The sequence below is a fragment of the Xenopus laevis genome, chromosome 1L (genome assembly GCF_017654675.1).
Source record: "Xenopus laevis strain J_2021 chromosome 1L, Xenopus_laevis_v10.1, whole genome shotgun sequence".
Classification (NCBI taxonomy): Eukaryota; Metazoa; Chordata; class Amphibia; order Anura; family Pipidae; genus Xenopus; species Xenopus laevis.
In genome coordinates, this window is record NC_054371.1 from 175170078 (window position 1) to 175193920 (window position 23843).

The 23843-nt window shown below is 37.8% G+C and overlaps 2 protein-coding genes across 6 annotated transcripts; one reads left to right on the top strand and one right to left on the bottom strand.

Moving 5' to 3' along the window:
- Positions 1–1495: 1495 nt before the first annotated feature.
- On the bottom strand, positions 1496–10483 carry ogfod2.L (2-oxoglutarate and iron dependent oxygenase domain containing 2 L homeolog). Of its 4 annotated transcripts, none has more exons than XM_018263014.2 (7): positions 10400–10483; positions 9588–9644; positions 7979–8089; positions 6724–6841; positions 5223–5347; positions 4117–4374; positions 1496–2665 (listed from the first exon to the last, which is right to left on the bottom strand). In XM_018263014.2, the coding sequence occupies exons 2-7, from the start codon at positions 9588–9590 to the stop codon at positions 2393–2395; spliced, it is 888 nt and encodes a 295-aa protein (XP_018118503.1). In that variant the 5' UTR covers positions 9591–9644; positions 10400–10483; the 3' UTR covers positions 1496–2392. The 4 variants fall into 4 exon arrangements, with proteins under 4 accessions (XP_018118503.1, XP_018118476.1, XP_018118485.1 ...); XM_018262987.2 differs by lacking the exon at positions 10400–10483 and adding an exon at positions 10045–10355; XM_018262996.2 differs by lacking the exon at positions 10400–10483 and adding an exon at positions 10045–10354 and having other exon boundaries at positions 6742–6841.
- A 19-nt stretch (positions 10484–10502) lies between these two features.
- On the top strand, positions 10503–22852 carry gin1.L (gypsy retrotransposon integrase 1 L homeolog). 2 transcript variants are annotated; one of them, NM_001092421.1, is given in 8 exon segments: positions 10503–10840; positions 12173–12366; positions 14117–14228; positions 15612–15750; positions 15846–15900; positions 16944–17201; positions 18789–18899; positions 20678–22852. In NM_001092421.1, coding segments are annotated over 8 exon segments (1245 nt in total). In that variant the 5' UTR covers positions 10503–10683; the 3' UTR covers positions 20897–22852.
- The last annotated feature ends 991 nt before the right edge of the window (positions 22853–23843 follow it).

The window sequence follows — 23843 nt, forward strand, 5'->3', positions numbered from 1 at the left end:
TCTAAAAACAAATGCTCTGTAAAGCTACACATTTTTTGTTATTGTTACTTTTTAATACTATATAATAGTCTAATATTTAAATGAATGCATGGTCGTTAGGGTAATGTGGACTCTAGCAACCAGACTGCTAAAACTGCAAACAGGAGAGCTGTTGAATAAAAAGCTAAACTCAAAAACCACAAATAGTAAAAAATGAAAACCAATTGCAAATTGTCTCAGAACATCACTCTCTATATCATACTAAAAGTTATCGCATAGATGCAATTCACAATGGCAACTAACAGGAAGGCCACACCAGACAAGGAAAGGCTGCAAGCAACATTTCCTGAGTGACAATAGCTTGTGGCACAGGAAATACTGTCTACAGCACTCACCTGTATGGCAAGTGTCTCATCATAAAGAAACACTATTCTGCCTTTATAGGGTCTTTCTTGAACCAGTACTACTGATCCATGTCCTTACCTGATCCTGACTAGGCTACTGCAGCTTACTACTTAAACAGGCTGCAAGACTCGCTCCCTTTAGTTTATCGTAAAGAGACCCTTGACCAAAAACAGTTTTTAGACAAAATGTAAGTCTAACAACTTTCCATTGTATGCTGATTAAACACTGGGTTTAGGAGATCACCCTAACTGACCTGGGCTTTTAGGTGTATTTAAAAGAGAGGTTTTCCTGCATTGTAAATATGTAAAGTATTACATTTATAAGTAACAGTAAAATAAATTATATCTCTATAATGGGCTCTTTTAATTAGTCTTGGGGAAGGATGATAAAGATCTACTGTATGAGCTTGATGTTAAAATAACCACTCTTTTTGTGAGCAGCACAAGTACTGTAATTCACAACAGCTGGAATACTGCTGATATTAAAAAAGTAAATAGCACAAAAGAATAATACAGGTATGGGACCTGGGGTTGTCTGGATAATGGATCTCTCTGTAATTTGGATCTTCATACCTAAAGTCTACTAGAAAATCATGTAAACATTTAATAAACCCAATAGTCTGGTTCTGCTTCAAATAAGGATTCATTATATCTTAGTTTGAATGAAGTACAAGCTACTGTTTTATTATTACAGAGAAAAATTAAATCATTAAAAAATAATTGGATTATTTGGATAAAATGGAGCCTATGGGAGATGACCTTTCCGTAATTCTGAGCTTTCTGGATAACGGGTTTCCGGATAACAGATCCAATACCTGTACTTGTATGGGTGTCTGAAAACAATGTGTAATAAATACAACAATATGGTTTAGAGGAAAAGGCCTTCCAAAAGTAATTCTATAATATAATGTAAATTTGATGTGGTAGTAACAGAATCCCCTACACTTATAACAAACTGATAATTTTTTGTATTTTCAGGCACTAACTGTTCTATAATAGATTATCTTCTTTTTACATGTTCCAGTTGCTATTTGACCCCCATATTGTGAGGGAATTGCTCGTAACAGCAGGTAGGGGTCAAGCAAAATAGATTCACAGACAAGAGGCTCGGGTTGGCAACACAAAGTTTTCAGGCTTCTGCCTGTAGTTTATTTTTATAGCATACAAACATAAACAGGCACAATGAAGAAACAGTAAAGCAAAGTCTTACCAGATTGTTGGTTTCAAAGCTAAGAAAGCTATGTATAGCTAACACATTCAATAAAAACATATATAAAGGAGCAGGAAAGTCACAACACTGAGGGGTGCCAAAAGTTAGGCACCCCCCCAGTGATTGTATTCACTTACCATGTACCCTGGGCTGGTGCTCCTTTTAGCAGAACCTGTACTGGCCCAGGGTTCCTCTTGAGTGAGCTCCATGTAGTGATTTTTCTTTTTCCACTACCCCTTGGCCGAAACATGCGCAGTTAAGTGAAAAAGCTGAATTGTTAAAGTTTAGCTTTTCACTCTATATGCATGCCCATCATCAGTAAGAGAGAGGCAGCAGGAAGAGGATCGCTTCATGGTGCTCACTGAGACCAACACTGGGCCATGGCAGTTTTTCTGCTGATAGGAGCACCAGCCCAGGGTTATTAGGTAAATCAATACAATCACTGGGAGATGCCTAACTTTTTCTCCTTTAAGCACCATATGATGCAAAAGAAAATAATACAGTTAACATCACTCACATTTATTCCTAAGAAATCAAAAATGGCACTCAAATTGCCCCATGTACCAAAGATCTTAGGTTAAGAACTGCAGCTGCAAGTCTAATTGGCTTCTTCCACAATGTCACTGTTGAGACTATAGACCTATAGCATTTATTCTTGATATATCTTCTTAAGCAACCAGCTCAAGATAAGAACTAGACTCCGATTTGTTTTGTTCTTTGTTTTCTGTTCTCCAATCAAAATCTAACTGCTTCCTAGTCATTAAAAGATTTTAAAAGTTTACTATAACAGGTTTTTATTCTAAGTTAAAGTGCAAACATCCACCATCTGTTCCCTTTCTTCTCCAACTGATGTGAATCCATCTCCATCACCAAGGGTCTTCACAAGTACAGGCTCCCTGTCACACATAGGGCAGCATTTATTGCGAACATGTGACGCTCTCATCCAAAGGATCAGATTCCACCTTTCTCCTGAGGTAATGGGAAGAGCTCCGTGAACATGTTGTCCTCGGTGCAATATCCCCTGGCCAGTTACGTGTTCAACTTCTACATATGTCCTCTCATTGACTGGAACCTTATCCAAAAGAAAAACACATTATACAGTCATTACTGAATACAAGGACTATTCCACTTTAGTTTACATAATAAATCTGTAACATTATATTGGTATCAGCTGAGAAAGAGTAAAATAAGCAGATACATTACAGTGAATATAGTTAGGGCTGAAGTCCAGGGGGGCCTGATCTACAGTTAATCCACCAAAATACTGGCAAAAATTGGAAGGGATTTGCCCTGAGAAGATCAAAGTAGAGTCCATGCCATTAGTATTGCCTATGGCTCAATGAAATTATAATATGCCCCCACAATTTACCCAAGTTGCAGTAATTTCATTACTCTGTGCCATCTGGCTAAAGCTGGAGTGCTATTTATTTCCACCAGTGGTCAACTATTCACACTAGTCCAGAGAATACTGGAGCATCCCCAGTGAAGACAAAAGCTCCACATGTCTGTGTATCAGCACTGCAAAGAAACAGATTTAGTCAAGCAGTACATCCACAGAGTTCAATTTATTTCTTGTGGCTGTTTATTTTTCTCAAGTGTGAATTCTTGCAATCATGTGGTCTACACAAGGCTCCAAACTTACTGAAGGGTCCTGCTTCTTTTAAATATCTGTGTCCTTCAAGGCAGGATGAAACAATCAAAGGAAAAAAGAACTGATATTAAAACACTTGTGTAATAAAAGGCACTAAGTTTGCCCAGGTTCAGTTGCTCTACCAACTCAGAGGACCAGCAACTGCTTCCTGCTGATTGGTTGCTATAGCTAATTACATTTATACATAAATACATTAGTATGACATAAACTATCATTGCACATATATAGGTGACCCACCAATTGAAGATGCAGTCAACTTTTAGAGCAGTGGCCAGCAGGGAGATTTGACGCCTGTGAATTTTTATGCGTGACTGCGGACTACAAAGCTCCCGAAAAATGTGTCTCCATTGGAAATAATTGAAATCGCTGGTGGTAAAATCATCACATCGCAAAGTCGCCCCAAAATTTTCTTTAGAGGCAACTTCGGGTGATATGTTGGGTATACTGCTGATGATTTCAATTAGGAGAAACATTTTCTGGAGACTTGTTGCTCGCAGTCGTGCATAAATAATCATGGGTCACAGATCTCCCAATCAGCCACTGCCCTTAGGCATTCAATATTTTCTCCCTTCCATAGTTATACCTTCCCAACAAAGTAGGGATGCAGCGAATCCATGATTCAGTTAGGGATTCTGCCTTTTTCAGCAGGATTTGGCCGAATCCTTCTGCCAGGCCAAACCGAATCCTAATTTGCATATGCAAATTAGGGGCGGGGAGGGAAATTGCATGACTTTTTGACACAAAACAAGGAAGTAAAAAATATTTTCCCACCCCTAATTTGCATATGCAAATTTGGATTCAGTTCGGCTGAATCCAAAATAGTGGATTCGGTGCATCCCTACAACAAAGAAACATTAAAAAAAATAATTTACCTCTTTCATGTCTGAAAAATACAGATTTCCATCTATAAATTCTTTTCCCAGAGAAATATTTAAAGTGACCTCTGCATTATCATAGTGGCAGCTCAAATCCAGGTCTTCCTGTAGAGCATATTTCACAACAAATGCCCTGTGGCTGTCAAGGCAGCCTCCGCCCCAGTCTGGATACAGCAAAGAGGTAAGAGGTTGGATATACTTCTCACACAAAGGGGCAGTCAATTCATCTACAAAACCAAGCTCATTCAGGAGTATCTGTAAAGGGGAACAAAAAGGAATAACAGGCAAGACTGATTTATTCTGCAGTTGAATTTTATTGCATTGTTAGCAAGTTTTACAAATGTCTAAACCCAACAAGAGGTTAATTTAAAGGGAACGTCAAATCAAAAAAATATTTTTTTGCCCAATAAAAGAAAACATAATTCTAAGCAACTTTACAATATACAGTCATTACATTTTTTTCTATGGTTTTTAAGTAATTTGTAAAAGTCTGTCCCTGTCTAACAACCAGGAGTTAGGCAAATGCTGCCTTCAATAGCAATTGTTTTTAAAAATAACTTTAAAAGCACTGAAACATTTTAATAAATGTATATTGGAAAGTTGCTTTAAAATTATGTCTTTTTTATTAGGCAAATTGTTATGGGGGGTTGGTTTGCCCCTTAATCATAATAATCATAATCCCTGCTAGAGCTGCAGTCCAATATTCTGATTATTTTGTATCACAGCACTCCAATACCACTGACAAATAAATATTGTACTATATAGTTATGTTGTGGGTGGGGAGACTTTCCCACCCGCCCCTTAGCGTTTTATTCAAGGGCTATGTCTTAGGTTTCTGCTCTCTGAAAAGGAGCAAAGTGCAAATAACTGTCAGATTGTGACCTTTTTTTGCACTTGTACATTGTTTGGTTAGATCTAGGGATGCACTGAATCCACTATTTTGGATTCGGCCGAACCCCCTGAATCCTTTGTGAAAGATTTGGCCAAATACCGAATCCTAATTTGCATATGCAAATTAGGGGTGGGGAAATCATTTTTTACTTCCTTATTTATCCTTATCTTTTAACTACATTTTAGATTCTGAGGTAATAAATGTACACTACCCCATAGTTGTTCATTGTGTTTGGACGCCCCTTTGGCAAGTCAGATCTTTCAAAGTTCTCAAGCTCTTCTACAAGCTTCGCACAGAATTCTGGAATAAATACTGGAAGTCGATAGATCCTCTTGTCTAAAAAATATTGAAGGATTTATCTTTCAATAGCAAGAAGTGTTATGTGTGTGAAATAGCACTGTAGCAGAGGATGGAGAATTAAATATACTAGTGTAGTTCTCTACTAAAACACTATGCAGTTTAGGCTGGGTAATTTCATAATGGTAAATAAATGCAAAGGCACATCCCCCCGAGCAGAACTTCCTTTTTCTCCTATAAGGTTGAAATAATGGTGCTGCTTTGGGTCTAGATTAGGGCAGGCTATAGGTAACCCAACACAAAAAAAATCAAATTCTTTGTGTGTGCAATATGGCCAGAACTGGTTGGTTAAAGAACAACTATACCCCTACAAAATGTAGGTCTCCCTAAAAATATATCACATAAACAGTCCATATGTACATACAAATAAACTGCTTTCATAAAAATATACTAGCAGTATGTGCATTTTATAATTCTAAATAGAAAATTGCCATTTTAAGTTGTGCCATTGGATAAGTTGGTTAAGTATTCATTTTACGGATATAGTTCCTTCTTTGAAGCAATGGGGGAATGTCATAAATGGCAAGATTTTATTGGACAGTTTGGCTGATGTCGAAATATAGACTCAAACATTATAAGTGTTCTATAACTCAAAAAGTCTTTATGAGAAAATGTATTTAAAAATCCATATTAAAAATTCAGGATAGTTATAATATGTGAGTCTAGGTTTGCTCTCTGGCTCTGATGGCTATATCCTGTTCTCTCTCTCTCTCTTTGCTCTTTAACTAGCCATAACTACTCCCTGCTAAACCGCAAATTTGTTTGGTGAAGAGGAAACATACTTGGAGACCATTTGGACATGTATTCCAGGTCAGGGGTATGTTTGAAAATGTCATCTGCTGAAGTAAAACAGGTGCCATGTTATATTAGCAGATGAGGAAATACAGAGGAGCCATGCTCCTCATAACTTCCTGCAGTTCCAATTGTTTGTCGTCGGTCTGAACAAACAGAAAAATTGAAGGTGGCAATGCATATATATGGCCAGTCATATAGTATCTGTCTGTTCAGCCCATAGGAAGAGCAGTTGGTTACCATGGGGGGTTGGCTAATGTATAGCCATCTTAGGCTTTACTTTCCTGGCTTTACGCCTAGTCATAACTGTTATTAAAACAAATGCAATACACTCCCTGAATAAACAGCACACATGCAGTTTGGACATATATGCTTAAATATATGGACCAATACATTGTATAAGTGCATAAAATACATGCACATGTCCTTGGAAGACTTGTTGAATTCAGTCTAGTAACCATTAAAATGTGTACAATATGATATGCTTGGATTTTGCACAACAAAACATCAAACAAATAAAAGAAGAATCAATTTAAAAGCTTTAGGTTGACAGTGTCCATTACCTGGTATGTGTCCATTACCTGGTATAGAGTGAAGGTGGTGTAAGAGCCCCTCTATATTAGCCTGGGGAGACTTACTGTATCTGACTGCTGCTAAAAACTCTGCTGCTAAAAAGGACTCCTGTTTAGAATACAAAAGAAAAATAAATTGTTTACAATGAGAATCCTGCAAACAGTAGACTTGTTGCCACAACTGAAAAAACATAAAATTAAAAATGTTGCAAGGGAAATAGCAGGCATTGCTCACTGCATAATAGATTAATATTACCTTTTTGACCAGTCACACCAGAATCTCTGCTTGTATTTATTAATATGAAGTCACATCAATATTATATGCAAAACAGTGTGAATGTGACCAGTGGGATATAAGATTACATTAAAAAACTTAAAACCAATACTCATATTTATCAGATATAGAATGGGAGTATTCTGAAGGATTGCCAGCAGTTTACTGTTTTCTCTATTGACCCATTTTTCAAGAAGACATTGTGTTCTACAGAGCATTAGAACTCAGCAGCATCGTTACTGCTCAGGTAAAAGGGTTAGGACATGAAATATCTGCCCCTGGATCAAATTGAGTTGCATTAAAATCATGAATTCAATTAATGAAAAGCTCTAATTTGTTAAAATATAATGCCATCTGAAAACTATGACATTGCCCTTGAGTAGCAAATATGGAAACCTGCTCACTTGAGCTCCAAAATTTCTTAAACGTATGCATGGTCACTAGCATACACATTGGGAATATGTAGAAAAAAACAACATATTTTTTTACACACAGAAAACCTTAAAAGCAAGGTATTCTTCTTTATGATACACGCAAAATGTATGCATTATATGCAGCTGGATAAAATGGAAGCCCATGAGAACATGAGACTATTAGCATATACTGAAAATGTACTGTAAGGGGGAGGCCTAGGGAAAGACACTAGCAATTGAGGAACAGTACAGTGATTAGTATGGTGTATAGAACTATGATATGCTATAGTTTTATGCATGACAGATAATCCTTATGACTCCTTAAGTCCTCCTTCAATGTATTGCAAATGTCAGTGAAATGAGGCAATACTTATACAGCTCCAGGACAAAAATATGACAGGTTCTTAAACAAGGGAACGATTTTAGAGGAAAAAAGTCACTTGTCAATTAAATGATATGTATAATATCAAGAAACTTTTTTTTTTTGTTAGGACTAAAAGTAGTGAGAACCTTCATGCCTAAAAAGAGAGTTCTAGAGAGTGTAAGTTAATTGGGTTACCTGCAGCAGGTAGACCTCAGGGTACAATGGCTTGTAGTGGAGAGAAATTTCTGTTCTCCTGTGCAATGACTCTTCACCTAACTTCCTTCTTCTTTCCACTTCCATTTTAATCTATAAAGATAATAGTATACAACACATACAATTAACTTGTGACAGTTATATCTATATCCAATATAGACAATATGTTTTTTCTCATTTGTTGTTCCCTTGCACGATCTGAAAAAGTATCGCTTTCATGAAGTTAAAAAAAAGTGTTTTACATCATTTTCATTTAGAAAAACAAATCTTATTGTCAATTTAAATTAGGTGATAAAACATTTGTTAATAACAGGCGTTATTTACATTATTTTGCTACTGTTAACTAGATATATATTTTAGAGTAATTGTAGGCTAAGTTGCATCCACCCAGGGTCAGACCGGAGCCTTGGGGTTCCCCCCGGGGGTTCCAAAATAAAGGATCCTCTTGGCAGTCCCCGGGGCCCCCTCCCAACCTCCAAACGATGTGCGCATGTGCAGGAGACGCTGTGCCCCCAGCACAACAGCTGCCGGGTTTTTGCCTGGTGTCACGCCAGCCCAGTCCAATCCTGCATCCACCACAATGCACGTGTACTGCACCAGTACAGACAGAAAGTCCATTTATGTAAATCATGTGCACCTTTATTTGTTGGCCATGAGCAGCATTAAAAATTTCATTAGTGTCTAATTTACTAAGTACAAATCTATTGTGGAACCCTCTAAGGTAACCATAGATTTACCATGTCCAGACTGGCAGTAGTTTCAGGGTTCCCTACGATCCATATGTCACTGAGCATTGCATTTAGTAGCATATAGTGCATCAGGACCGGACTTGTGTGGGGTTCTGGCAAATGCCAGAGGGGATGCTATAAGTTGTCATAGACAGTCGCTGAAATGTCAGGGCCTATTTTGATTCCAGACCAGTAATGCATAGTAAAGGTATGTTAAAATAGATAAGGGTAAGTTTCTCTATAGAATTGTCTTTTAAAGAGTTCTTTTGAAGGCAGAAAGAGAAATTCCAGAGAATTCAGATATGTGAGGAGGTAATGAGTTGAGAAATAGTTCATTAGAGGAGTGTAACAAGTGGCTTGGTGACTACCAAGAAATAAGTTCTGAGATGCAGGGTGGTGCAGAGTTATGAACTGCTTTGAGGGTCAGGGTCATTAGATTGAATATTATTCTGAAAGGTAGCAAAAGCCAGCACAGAGACTGGCAGATTAGTATGGCAGATGCATTTATCTCTCTCAAAGGAGAAGGAAAGGCTGGGTGCACTTGGAGGTGCACCCCAAAGTGAATGTATTGATTTACCTAAAATCCCACGGGAAATTTGAAGAAAGAAGAAGCTGGAAGAGGATCGCTCCATGGTGCTCACTGGTATAACCCTGGGCCGGTGCAGTTGTCTGGGTTTCAGGAAAGTAAATACAATCACTTGGGGGTGCCTAACATTTGGCACCCCCAAATTCAAACAGACTTTCCTTCTCCTTTAATAGTTTTCACCAGACAAACATAAAGGGAACAAATATAGTGAATATGTAGAACATCTTTCAAATCCAGTTCCTGTTAAGTGATATGAGGTACACAGGTGCCCACGTACCATTTCCAAGACATTTCTGAACTGCTCCGATGTCCTGCATCCCCGACTGGACAGCAACTAAACAACAATGAACAATGAATATTAATATTGTTTATTTCCCACATGTTCTGGTTTCTTTTTATACGGCACACGCAGAAGCACAGATTCTCTCTCTGGCTGATGTCACTGGCCTGGAATCATGCAACACAATGCTATGAAAAGTATACATGCTTACCTACTTGCATTAAACACAACATTTTTAGAATTATTTATGTATTATTATCATTTATTTATAAAGCGCCAACATATTCCGCGGCGCTGTAATAGTAACAATTGGATTTATACATCAAACACACAGCTGCAATATAAAAGTATTTCGATACATAGAGGGTAACAGGGCTGCTCTTAGGCTTTGAGGAAACACAACCATGAAGACTAGCAAAGAAAGACAAGGAAAGAGCTAATAAGAGCACTATACCCTCTCATAATCCCGTCTAAACTGCAGCTCGCCTGTGTATCTCACATGTACGTGGAACTCTTGTATAAATATGTTATCAGTATAAAAGCAGCCACAGCTGTAGGAATGCCGAAGAGCTGTCATTATGAGAGGTCCTGCGCACTCCGATTACATCACTGTCCAATAACACGTTTCTTCTCTTCGCCAACCCAACTAAACAACGGGTTGTTCTAAGAGTACACTAAGGGACCGTGTGCAAACTATACTGTAATTCACTTCGCGCAAACAATCATCCTTGTACCAAGCAGTCTTAGTGGTTACACATTGAGCCTCAAACCCTTAGCCTTGCATCGTTATAGCCAATAAAATACCTTACCTGCGACAACACTCCCCTCCCCGAGAAGATTAGTCACGTGATTTGTCTAGCCACAAACAGCACTACGGCGTCTGCATTAGGACATTGTACTGCGCTTCACAATGGATATCGCGCTGTCCATAGTTAAACTCTCTGTTGCCGACCCCATGGTCTCTCAGAGAAGGCAATGAGCCTCAGGCAGGGAGCCGGGCTAAGGTTCATGTTATGCGAGGTGCTGAAATAAGGGCAGCGAGTCTGAAGAGGAGCTGTAGCGCTAACCTTCCAGCACGGCTTTAATGGTAACCATGGATCCTCTGCAGGTAGCAGAGGAGGTGGTGGAGTCAAGTCCCAATAAACTGGAGGATATATATAGGCTCCTGTCTGAGGGATCTTTCCCATCATCTTTCTGCTCCATCAAGAAGAAAAACCTTAAACGATACGCCAGAAAGTTTACCCTGGAAGGTATGTTCTTCCTCTGAGCTGTAATGCTCTGCTGAATTGGAGGGGGATCTATATTATTCCAGGTATTTTTTCAGTCATGTTTGTCACTACTGCTACTTGTGTCCACTGGAGCTGTCACTTTTCTCTTGTATTTAAATGTAAAACACTCGGGGAATAAACAGGATTACCTGAGAGATTAAAATGCTGCTAATCCTTCTTTTACTAATATTTGCTAATATTCTTATTTAGGCAAACATCAAAGTCCAAAGCCAACAATTAGATTACAACAGTGACCTGCAAGTTAGAAAACAAAAGCAACTGTTTTACGCAGCATGATAGATGAGCCCCCAAATATCATTTACCAGTTAGGCCAGTAAAATATTAGCCTTATATCAACCCTAATTCTTAACAACAGATTCTACACATTTACCCTTGTCTGCTTTTGTCTGTTCCTTTGAGTTTTAATTAAACTGCAACCCAAGTGAAGGCAAAACACCCCAGGGTCTCTAGTTGTTAAAGGAGAAGGAAAGGTTAAAACTAAGTAAGCCTTATCAGAAAGGTCCATCTAAATATACCAGTAAACCCCCAAAGTAATGCAGCTCTGAGTCCCCTGTCAAAAGAAACACTGCATTTCTTTCCTTCTATTGTGTACACATGGGCTTCTGTATCAGACTTCCTGCCTTCATCTTAAACCTCATTGCCCTGGGCAAGAGCATGCTCAGTTTGCTCCTCTCTCCCTCTCCCCCTCCCTTCTCTACTGTAATCTGAGCCCAGAGCAGGGAGAGACTCAGGCAGGAAGTGATATCACACCACATTAATACTGCAGTTTTTCCTACTCCGGTATGGTAAAACATTCTACAGAATAAATATAGTATTCTAGCTTGCACTATTGCAGCTAATTTATTGGCAATAAAATGCCTCCGTAGCTTTCCTTCTCCTTTAAAGGGATAGTTCACATTTAAGATAACTTTTAGTATGTTTTAGAATGGCTAATTCTAAGCAACTTTTCAATAAGCCTTATTTTTTTTCTTTTTTAATTAGTTTTTCAATTATTGGCCTTTTTCTTTTAAATCTTTCCAACTGTCAAATGGGGGTGACTGACACCATCCCTAAAACAAATGCTCTGTAAGGCTACAAATGTATTGTTATAGCTACATTTTATTACTCATATTTCTATTCCAGGACTATCCTATTCATATTCCTTGTTGATATCAGTGCATGGTTGCTAGGGTAATTTGGACATTTTTATTACATAAATACATTTTATACTGTTTAAATTATACAGTTCTCATAGCCTCACATTTTTTTTTCTTTCCCTTTTGCTTTCTTGGTGGGTTGTGTGCACCACTATAGGCGGCTGCTTATACTATGTGGGATCAAAAAATGAAGAGAAACGGGAAGTGGTGGTGGATCCAGAAAGAAGGCACCAAATTTTCATTGAAAGCCATCTTACAGAATCTGGCCATCACCTAGGGCAGAAGAAAACTGCTAACCGGATTCAAAGCAGATATTACTGGCTGGGAATTGTAAAGGATGTTATTGACTGGGTGAGTGAGTGTAGTTTAATGGAGATCAGAAGTTTCTAGATACCCCTGATTCAACAGTAATGGGTGGGTTTGACCTTAAAATTCACACAATATTCTTTAGGGGTTGTGGGTAAGAAAGCTCTTCTGAGATTTAAACTGCCTAAAGAAACAGTGGCTATTGGCTGATGCTGTGAATTCACACCAGAGAACTCTCTGTTGTGAATCTATTTATAGTCATCAGGGATGCTGTTGTGTATCAATAATATTCAAACTCCCTTCTCCCTTGCTTCCCCATTCTAAAGTTACAAATAGTTCACATGTACATTTTCTGATTATATCTTGTGCAATTTAACTAAGAATTAAAATAGGCCCTGGCATTTCAGGTACACAGAGGCCCAATCAGCCCACACAGAGGCCCAAACAGACCCCACCAGCCCACTAAATACTGACATTCTATGGCACCTTATAGTAGCCCCTCTGGCATTTGCCAGAAGCCACAGATTCCCAGTCTGGGCCTGAATATATTTCCAGTCTGGGCCTGAATATATTCCTTAATTTTGGAAAAATGAAGTAATAACACTATATGGTAACTGTAGCTTTTCTTTCGGGGCTAGATGATATACTTGTTCTAAAATCCCGCCAGAAAGTTCAGAGACTCCTTCTCCTAATGATGCCTCTTTGCCTGTCTGAGGTCTCCACCCAATGTAGAGTATTTTAGGACAGAAAGACATGATCAGCTTCTTGCTTTCCAGAACCAAGAAATAATCAATGCCTTTTGTAATAGCATGTTGTCCAACTTGAGGTAACACAATATCTCTACTCTATCACACTACCATCACCTAGTTTGCCTGTTGGTATGATATTTCAATTTTATCAGACATATGCTGTTCACAGTGATTCACTTTGACTCAGCTAGTGGTTCCCATATTTCCACTCCCCCAAAAATCCCATTGTTGCCTAGTCTCTTTTATATTGTGCAGTCATGAACACCTACCTTAGCTGAGACTAGAGTGGTCTGCAGTTTCTTTTTCGGCGTAATTTTGGCTGACTGGCCACTTCTGGGATGATCCACCCCTGTCAAGTGTGTGTGTGTGTGTGTGTGTGTGTGTGTGTGTGTGTGTGCACCCCATGAGAGTGAAATGAACCCGCACTCCAGTTTCTTCAAAAGGTGCAAAAAACTTTTATTATTGCAACATCACTGGTGCATCCAACGTTTCAACTCCCATTGGGGACTTTAATATATATAGATATAGATATAGATATAGATATATATATATATATATATATATATATATATATATATATATATATATATATATATATATATATATATATATATATATATATATAATCTAATAAAATAAGTTTTATCTTGACAAATCCCAGTGTGTTCAACAGGACTGGTTATCAATCGGCTAAATCTAATGGTTAGTTATAGTTTGGCCAATTGGTTGAGTAACTAAGGGGGCAGATCCTTTCTCACATGAGTGATATGGGTGCTGGATAACTTTGTTTCTTAAATAAATGCAGTAATAATGTGAAAACTGGTTTGTGTTTAGTCAGGTTCCTTTGTCTACAATTATATTTTATTAAAAGATCATAAACCATTTAGTATGTATATTATTTTTTGGGTTTGATATAAAATTCTTGTATTCTGATAGGTAAGTAGTCTGTTCTTGTTATTTTAAAATCTGCTTTTGGGTTAGTAATTCAAATTCATTGGCTTTTTACATAATCTGGATAATATCTTTGGCTTTGTTGTCTAAACTAGATCAAAATGTGCGAGACATGTCAAAATGCAGAGCATCACAAAAACACACCCAGAAAATGCAAGCCTGTGAAAGTGGATCATCCTTGGGAGGTTCTGAGCATTGCTTTTCATGGTAAGAACCTTGTGTTCTTTAGCCTCAGTTCAATTGTTTTTAGATTGTTCCCCAGAAATAAAGACTTTCAATTACTTTCCATTTTTTTAAATTCCTGTCTCTGGTGTTTGAGTCTGGCAACTGGTAGTTCAGGTGGTAATTCAGGACTCTAAACTGTTACAATTTTGCAATATTTAGTTGATACATTTCTCGGCAGCATCTCTGGAGTATTGGCAACTGTTGTATCAATTCTAACAGCTGCCTGTAATGAAACCCAGAGATTTTGCTCAGCAGGGACAAAGATAAGAAATGTATCAACTAAATGTATCAATTTAGAACAGTTTAGGTGACCCTCCCCTCCCAGAGCAGCTTTAGAAAGTGAAAATTTAAACTACACTTCAATATTAACAATATGGTCACACATAGAAAATAGAAAGAAATTGGAACATCTGAAACCAAGTGAACGGAAAAAAGTGTTGGAAGGTGAACAACCCTTTTAAAAAAAAAAAAAACTTAAATCAGTGAACAGCAAGGGAGCTGCTGGGTGGCAAATCACCCTCACTCACTGTCTACCATATTTTCAGTGTATTCATTTGGTCCTGTTGAACATAACTATGCAGTGTCCCAAGCAAATATTCACATAGCACAGATACTTATTTTTAGTCCAACTATTCATTATGTTCTTTCCTAAATTAACAAATGATGCTCACATTAGAAACTAGTCCCTGTGTCTACATAAAAAGGACACATAATTCTTATGCCTGACATAAAAATGACAGTTGGGGACCCAATCTGTCTGTGCTATGGACCTGCATGCAAGTAATGGTAAATTGAATAATGTTTTTTATTCAAGTACCTTGTAATGAACCAGTCATAGAGGGCAATAACTGCTTGTGGCCTAAAGGATGTATAGGATGACTTACTTTTCAGTGCCCTGTCCCCTGCCCTAGTAAAGCATGGTATAATATAGACATGATGTGACTGATATGTTACAGTTCACTAGGGTCTTATCTAAGTATTTATCTAATCACTGAGCTTTTTAGGGCACCATCACTCATTTGCAAATCCTATGTCAGCCAATAGGATTGATACTAATCAAAGTCAGCACTGGGCACTTTGTACACTGTTTGGCACTACATAAAATGTTTTATTAATAAAATGTAATGATCATAATTGCAGAATGAGATAGTTTCACAGGTCCTTTCAGACACATTTGTATTAGGCCAAGTGATAAATGATGTTTCGATTCCTCTATGCATTTCAGTATTTTTATGAGGTGTTTATTGATGCACTGCTGTGATTGTTCCTTTACCAATAAACAGTTTACATTTTATTGTAACTTAATTTAAAATTGTTTAAGTGTGATTGGAATTCCCAAATAATTTGTTGTTTTCTTCCTGGTAGGGCCTTTCCCTCCAAGTTCTCAGCAGAACACCTATGTATTAACTGTAACAGATTTTTATACTAAATGGATAGAAGCTGTTGCCTTGCCGAATAATGATGCTGCACAGGCCTCCAAGGTGCTGGCTAATCTGTATTACAGGTAGACTCCTTTTTAACTTTATCTTTTAGGTGTTAAAAATCTACTTAAAGTTATTCTGTTATTCAAAATTTTCAATTAATCATTTATTATTCTAGATATGGGGCTGCAAGAAATATTTATTGTAATCAAGGATGGGACTTCTGTAAAGAGGTATGAAAGTAATGATATATGTGGCTGCTTTTTATATCTATATCATTGTAGGTTTATGTAATATTTTTAGCTTTTTGCTACATTTTCAAATTTACACTTGTCAGGAACCTGTAGCCCAGGAATCCCCAACCTTGTGAACCCGTGAGCAACATTCAGAAGTAAAAGGAGTTGGGGAGCAACACTAGCATGAAAATGTTCCTAAGGTGCCAAATAAGTGCTGTGATTGGCCATTTAGTAGCCCCTATGTGCATTGTCAACCTACATTGAGGCTCTGTTTAGCAGTGCACCTGGTTTTTATGCAGCCAAAACTTGCTTCCAAGCCTGGAATCCAAAAATAAGCAACTGCTTTGAGGCCACTGGGAGCAACATCCAAGGGGTTGGTGAACAACATGTTGCTCACGAGCTACTGGTTGGGGATCGCTGCTGTAGCCCATAGCCTAGTAAAGACACCCTGTTCACCCATCTACTTTACTCGTTGACCCTGAAGCAATGCTTCAATGGCTCAAAAGACCATACAGGTGAATGTTAACACATTTATCCTATCCCTGTATCAGTGTTTTGTGCTCTAGACAAGGCAGAAAAATGAGCAATGTATTCACTGAGCTACAGCTAAAAATGTTCTGTCTGTGACTTTAAATACAGCCTTTAAATATACATAGTTGTTATAAACGAATGGTGTACTGCAAGTCTGATGATATTTTGGAGGGTGGGAGACACATCCTGGTTGATCATTTTAAATAGAATGGGGAAAAAAAACTGATATGTCAGTTAAAAATTATTTTGATTTTTGTTTAAGTGGTCTCATAAAACCAGCTACTCAATTCTGAACACACACAGGGTTTCAAGTATTCTCAAAATCCTAGATTACATGAACTGCAGGTTGATATAGTCTTGTAACTAAACCTCCAGCATCTCTTTTTGTGTATTTAAAACTATTCTGCCAAGGCATTAAACAGAAGGTAACAGAGCCAGATGCATAGAGAGCAACATACTGTGTGAAATGTCTCTAATGGAACAACCATCCAATTCGTTCCTCCCTCTAGGTGAGCAGGAACCTCTATGAGAGGTGCAACATATCACAAACACTAACGCAAGCTGAAGCAAGTGACCACACTGGTCTGGATGAGATGACCTATGAAGGGCTGAAATCCTCCATAAGGATGGCAGTGAGTGACAATCCAAGTGAATGGGATGAACTCCTGGAATCTATTTTATTCACTTTCCGAACATCTATCAATCCTGTGACAAAGTACACACCTTATTTCCTGATGTTCAGTAGGGAGATACAGTTGTCATTGCAGGTAAGCTGAAGAAAGCTGTAGGAGATATCATCATTGTGTTTATTTTGTATAGCAGTTACCGCTGTTCTATTTCAGGCAAGAAATCTGTTTCTGGGCCGGTGCATTGTTTGGGAAAAATACAAAAAGTAGTGCAGCACCACCATCTTCCACTTCCCAGGCTTCCCTAGCACAGGCTTAGAGTAAATATCTAATATATTAAAAAAAACATGTACAAAAGAGACTCAGATGAGGCTTAATGAGGTAATGGCAGACTTGTAGTGTTGAGGTGTCCACTATATTAGCAATATGTAAACCAAAAAGAACACAAGGGACTTCTCCCCACACTACATATGTCCGAAAAAATCTGAGAGCAAAATGATAATAATTAAATATCAAAGTAAAATAAAAAGCAATTTTTATTCACCACCATGCCATATTGAAACGGTGAGATTAAAACCATTTAAAATAATAAACAGCGCTGCATATGGAGCTGAAGGGATCCCTTCTAAGAGGACAGAAACCCAAAAGCTGGTTATATTAACCAACTAAGGGAAAAATTAGCATGCTATTAAGTATGGTAATAAATTAGTAACGAAAAATGTAATGGAAAAGCTTAGGAACAAGATTGTGGGTGGACGTTTGTAAATACAATAATTCGATAGGGTTCAGTTGAATGAGTCCATCTTGATCCTAAACGAAAGAAAGATTCCAAAGTTCTTGAATAAACAGCATGTGAATGTTCCCCTACTTCATATAATATGAAACAGATTTGCAGGGGCGGGGGAAACCCCTGAGTCTTTGGTGTTTATGGGTCGGTATTTAAATGACTCCAATCCGTGGGTTAATGCTTGCTGGACGTGCTGGGGTCTGTATAGGCCTGGGGAAGGAGTTAACTCGCCTACAGTAAGCAATGGCGATTAAACCATCCAAGTAAAAGTTTCACCGCATATATTCCCAAGGACATCCCAAATGTTCGCAAGTGCTAAATCCACCGCTTATTGTAGCGGTTCTGTAGCCCTCATAAGAAATTAAGTTATACAGACCGTCTCACGGGTTATGCTCACGGGTAAGTCCGAGGATCCTTGGAGCGGCTGTGCGATATTGTTGTCCCTGACCTCCCCCAGTCACGCCAGAATGCAGTCCAAGAGGGAACACCCTGCAGCCAATGCAGCGCTGAACCTCGACAGCTGTCACATATGTAGTGTGGGGAGAAGTCCCTTGTGTTCTTTTGGGTTTACATATCTAATATATTACTTAACTGTGTATGCGCAAGTCTAAGGGGCTGTTTTAAGAACTACGGAGCATCGGATTAACCATGTCCGTCATATGTCAAAGTTCTGCCAAGGGAACCCTGGGAAATGCAAGATAGATGGCAGCACAGCACTGTTACTTTACAAAAGTATTTGCTTGCTGCAGAAAAATGCCAGAAACGAATGTAGAGATTCAGTGACCAGGCTTGGTGAGCTTCTGTTGGGAAGCATGGGGGTGGGGGGGGGACAATAAAAATATTAGGTTATCTATTAACAATATATTGCCTTTTCACGAATCGTGTATTTTCATTTGCAGATAATCCATGTTTACCAATTTCCTTTATACTTTCTAATATAGACTGAAGCAACTGAAGTTCCCAATAGCCAAGGAACATCTAATAGCAATAATGAAAGTCTCGTCCAATACACATGTGGAGTGCAGGAACAAAGAGCAGCAGTACGAGAAATAGTAGGCACCAACATATATTACCTGCTCTTTCCTTTTTTTTTTTTTTTTTTTTTTTGCATTTACTGTATTTTTTTCCTGAATTGTTAAAATGTGTGTGTATATATATATATATATATATATATATATATATATATATATATATATATATATATATATATATATATATATATATATATATATATATATATATATATATATATATATATATATATATATATATATATATTATATATATATATATATATATATACAGAGACATTTTGTGCATACTGCTACTAAAAGATGCCTTACCCTTTAAACAACACAGGGATTGTTTGTCCATATATTGCAATATATTTAAGCTGGCCAACTACGTCAAAGTCATCCCATATCTGGCCAGTCCTATGCTCAATTTTCATCTGATTCATTAAGAATTCTATGGTTTCATTATACATTTTATAAAAGGGACGAATACGTTTTACCTGCAACTTACTTGCTGCTTTCAAAGTAAAACTCCCAAACTTGGCTGCCCTTTTATTAGACACCAGTGGGATCACCTGACTATAGTTGGAGAGGGTGGGAGCTACAACATGGAGCTGGTCACTGCTCCTGTAGAACTATAACAAACAAGGGAAAGTTGTGCTCACCACTAGTTTGTAAAATCATGAGGCGGGGGTGCAATGAGGGTGTGACCACAAAATACATATAGTCAAATACAAGATTCCTCTGCACTCAACCCATTATCAATATCTGTCTTAAATATATTGATAATGGGTTGAGTGCAGAGGAATCTTGTGTATATATATATATATATATATATATATATATATATATATATATATATATATTCTCCATGCTTTCTCTATGAGCTGTGTGTTGCTATTTTTTCATGTTTTTAGTTTGAGTCAATTTCGTTTGAGTTACATATAGTAATGTGACGGCATTTGCAAAGTTTGCAGCAGCTCTATTAACCCTTAAGGGACATGTAAAGCCTACATTTTCCTACCATGTATAGAATTTGCCAATGCCATCACATTTTGCTGAAACAAATAGCAGCTTTCACCCGGTGGCCATTTTCCCTCTGATACATCATCAATAACATTGACATCTGCAATCAGAACATGTATCCTGTAATTTCATGCAATGCAGGTTTACACAGACACAACATACTTTAATAAAAAGTTCTGCTGGGGTCGCACTGTAATGGTCAAGCTGAGCTCAGGAGAGGTGGTTAGGAGAAAAAATAGGATCAGACAGCTAGAATTTATATGGGAACCAGCAATGCTGTCTCTTCATTGGCTGTTAGACTGGAGGGTGTGTTTAGTAATCTGAGCTGAGAAGAACTGAGCATGCTCCTTAGTCAACAGCCAAAGCAAATTCCCAAGGGAAGGGGCTAGAGGACGAGAAGGATTTCTAAGTGATTAAGATGATGCTGCAGCCTTACTGTTAACTGCCATCCTGGTTGTTAAAAGGTTATCTGAAGATTTCAAGAGGCTATTCACTGATTAAATTTTTGTGGAGGGGGTTTACATGTCCTTTAACAACAGATATTTGGTTTTAAACTGGTGACCAGCAAATACTTGCAGTTGCTATGGCTTACTAGACCTGGTGCTAAATTTGCAACTTTTGTTACTTGTTCAAAAGTGAAGCATAGTTTACATTAGATTTAAAGGATTCATAAAAAACGTTGTCCTTTAATCTATAATTTTATTGTTAATGTGATTAATTTTACAACTTCAATTTCACCCACCCTTGTATCATGCATTGCTTTGACGCTGAGTTCTGTTATATTTTTACAGGTACTTGCCAATTTATTAGCAACTGAAAAACAGGAAAGGAAAAGTACACCAAGGCCCAACAGATGCTCGCCTCCATCTTTTCAAGGGCATGATGGGATTTTTGTCAGTGGTGCAGTTCAGCCTGTGAAAAAGTTCAAGCATACCACTGTCATGTCTTTTAAACTTAAAAATGTGTTATTTCCTGAAGGAACTGTAGCTGTTGAAGAAATGACAAGCTGATACTAGGAGTGTCTTTATCACATACTGAAGGGTTGTGGCCAAAATTATTTTGATGGCTGCATTCTAAATGTAATCTATAACTGAAATGCAAAAACAACATGTTGTAGTTTGAGGTTTTTTTATTTAGAAAAGGGTATTTGTTTACCTTCTGTTAGAAACGGTTCCCAAGTGTGCACTAACGGATATTATTTTAAAGGGTAAATAAACCCAACTTTTAATAGGGTTCATTTTCCAATTGCAAATAACATACAGCAGAAAAGTTACACAAATAGATGTCCCTTGCTGGCCTTTAAATGCATAGTAAGGTTGTTGTTGTTTTTTTAACCTTTTAAAAGAACTGATTTAAATTTTGTTGTTTTTTTTTAATTTGTTAAAAATCTTGTATTTAGAAAAAGGTATTTGTCTTGTACCTTCTACAAACTACTGTCCTCAAACGGATATTATTTAATAGGGTAGAGAACCCCATTTAAAATAGGGGTTTCCAATAAATTTCATGGCACATAACCCAGAAAGGGTTTGTACACTTGCTTGCATTCACATTAATTATTTTGGCAACAAGGAGAGAAACCGATGGAGGGCTGAGTGAGCTTCTGGCACTGCTGTGCATGTCTTGACCATTATTTGCTCATTTGTATAGTAGTATCCTGTTTCTTTCAGCCTGCTTCAGGATGCCAGTGCTTGACCCATTGTCAATGTCAGACTGACATCAGGAGAAACTCCACTTGGCCTCACTGCACCTTGTGTGTGTGGGTGGGTGTTAATGCTTGGCAGTAGTCGAATCCACAAGTAAGATGATTATTGGGGAGGGGGGTCGTGAAGTGGGATTTCTAGGAGGACTAGAAATCCCACTAGGACTAGGCATGCGGCCCCCTAAAATCCTGCCACCCTAGGCCCAGATCTTGGTGGCCTCTCCACAAATCCTGGCCTTTATGCAAATCAATGAGGGGGAGGGAAAAAGAGACTTGAAAAAAATAAATCACAATTTTTTTTAACTTTTTTTTTACTTTACTTTGTTTTGTGATGAAAAGTCATATGATTTTAAGGATTCGGATTCGGTTTGGCCAGGCACAAGGATTGGAATCCTGCTGAAAATAGCCAAATACCAAACTGAATCCTGGTTTCTAGCATCCCTACAAAATAGAAATAAAAACAAATGTGTTATTTTAGTAAAGAGGGACTGAAAAGATTAATATGCCCTTTTTCATACTTTTATATGGTAATCGCATCCAACATTCTAGTATCCAGCAAAGTGACTGAGCCATTGATAAGATATATTTTTTTTTTTATTGTTACCCTGTGATAACACCCAACCAATTCCTTTAAGTTCTTACTAAGCTCTATTTCATTCATCCGTATCAGGATGATGATAATAATAATCAGATATCACAAATCTAACTGATATTTGCCAACATGGTACCTGCAAACCTTTCCTCCCCCTTATTGTGGGTTGTTTTCAGGTTTACAGACTAGCAACTGCCTTGTGGGATTGCTGTACGCTCCCATAGACGTACTTTATATTGGGCTTGTTTGGGACTTGCTGTTCACTACTTGAAATGCCACTGCCTATTTTGAATTTCAGTCTAGACATGACTGCCTTTAATAAACAGCTAGTATGTCCTAAGTATAATCATAAGTACACTGTATAATAATCAGAGAATAGCATATTGTGCCTAGAGCATTCCCTTTTAGGTACTTTAATGTATATACAACTTGTAATTCCCTTTAGCTTCCTCCATAAATAAGAATGTGTTCTTCCATCTGGAAAAGAAAATGACCAATTGACTGGCTAAGGGCAGAAGCTCTGATGGTTTTGTTGGATGATGTACTGGATCTTCCTGGTTTGTATCTATCGTTTAATTTGAGTGAAGTCTTGCACTGTAAATATTTTAACTTTTTTTTAAATTGTATAAATATTTGAATAACATCTCCTGAAGAGATAATAAAACTATAATCTTGATTTTTTTTTTCTGTAATTGTATCTCTAACACAGCTTCATGAAACCTCTCGGCTGGGTAAAGGGATACTTTCATGGGAATTTTTTTTTTTTTTCAAAACACATCAGTTAATAGTGCTCTTCCTGCAGATTCCTGCATTGCAATCCATTTTTTCAAAAGCGCAAACAGATTTTTTTTATATTTATAGAGAGAGAGAGAGAGAGAGAGAGAGAGAGAGAAAAGCGCAAACAGATTTTTTTTATATTTATATATATATAGAGAGAGAGAGAGAGAGAATTAATTTTATATGATTGATTTTGACATTGGGCTAGCTATTTTATTTTCTTACTTTGCCAAGTGCTCTCAACCATGTGCTGTAATAAACTTGAGTCACTCTGTGCTGCAAGTTGGAGTGATGGCTCCTTTCACCCCTAGCAACCAATCAACAGAACAATGGGCAGGTAAGAAAATAACGCTCCATGATAGCTCTTTTAAAGGATCCCGCTGCTTGCACTGATCGCACTTCCATGTTTCTATGCATTTAAGGGCTGCCCTCACGATCTCAAGGCCCCCCTGACACACCACCCCCCAAGCGAATAATTGAGTGAGCAAGTGCGCCGCACAGCGTAACTTTATTTCAAAACTTTGACAGGGTGACGCAGGCAGGGAAGAAGTCCTGAGTCTGCAGGGACCCATGTGGATCGGGACCCACTGGGATTTCTCCCGGTGTCCCGCCGGTCCAATCTGATCCTGGCACATGCTGTAGGTCTTGTAGTTTAGCAACTGGGGAAATGGGCAATATTTCCCATACTGCTTCCCATTTATATTGGGTGACGGCACACAGGGAGGTTTGTTGCTCATGTGAAATTACCTTAATTAATTTTATAGACTGGCACATTCTAAGCAACTTTTCAGTTGGCTTTCATTTTTTTTTTAAAATAGTTTTTGAATTATTTGCCTTTTTCTTCTGACTTTTTTTTAACTTTCAAATGGGGTTCACAGACATCTATTCA

Excerpts from the sequence above, each read along its gene's own strand:
- ogfod2.L (XM_018262987.2), bottom strand. The coding sequence starts at position 10,167 with ATGACAGCTCTTCGGCATTCCTACAGCTGTGGCTGCTTTTATACTGAT. Across the intron at positions 5,348-6,723 it reads AGGTAATGGACACATACCAG|ACAAGAGGATCTATCGACTT; the intron begins GTAATGGACACT and ends AATATTTTTTAG. Across the intron at positions 4,375-5,222 it reads ACACAATGAACAACTATGGG|ATACTCCTGAATGAGCTTGG; the intron begins GTAGTGTACATT and ends TCCCCTTTACAG.
- gin1.L (XM_041580439.1), top strand. The coding sequence starts at position 10,675 with ATGGTAACCATGGATCCTCTGCAGGTAGCAGAGGAGGTGGTGGAGTCA. Across the intron at positions 14,229-15,611 it reads TCTGAGCATTGCTTTTCATG|GGCCTTTCCCTCCAAGTTCT; the intron begins GTAAGAACCTTG and ends TCTTCCTGGTAG. Across the intron at positions 15,751-15,845 it reads CTGGCTAATCTGTATTACAG|ATATGGGGCTGCAAGAAATA; the intron begins GTAGACTCCTTT and ends TTATTATTCTAG.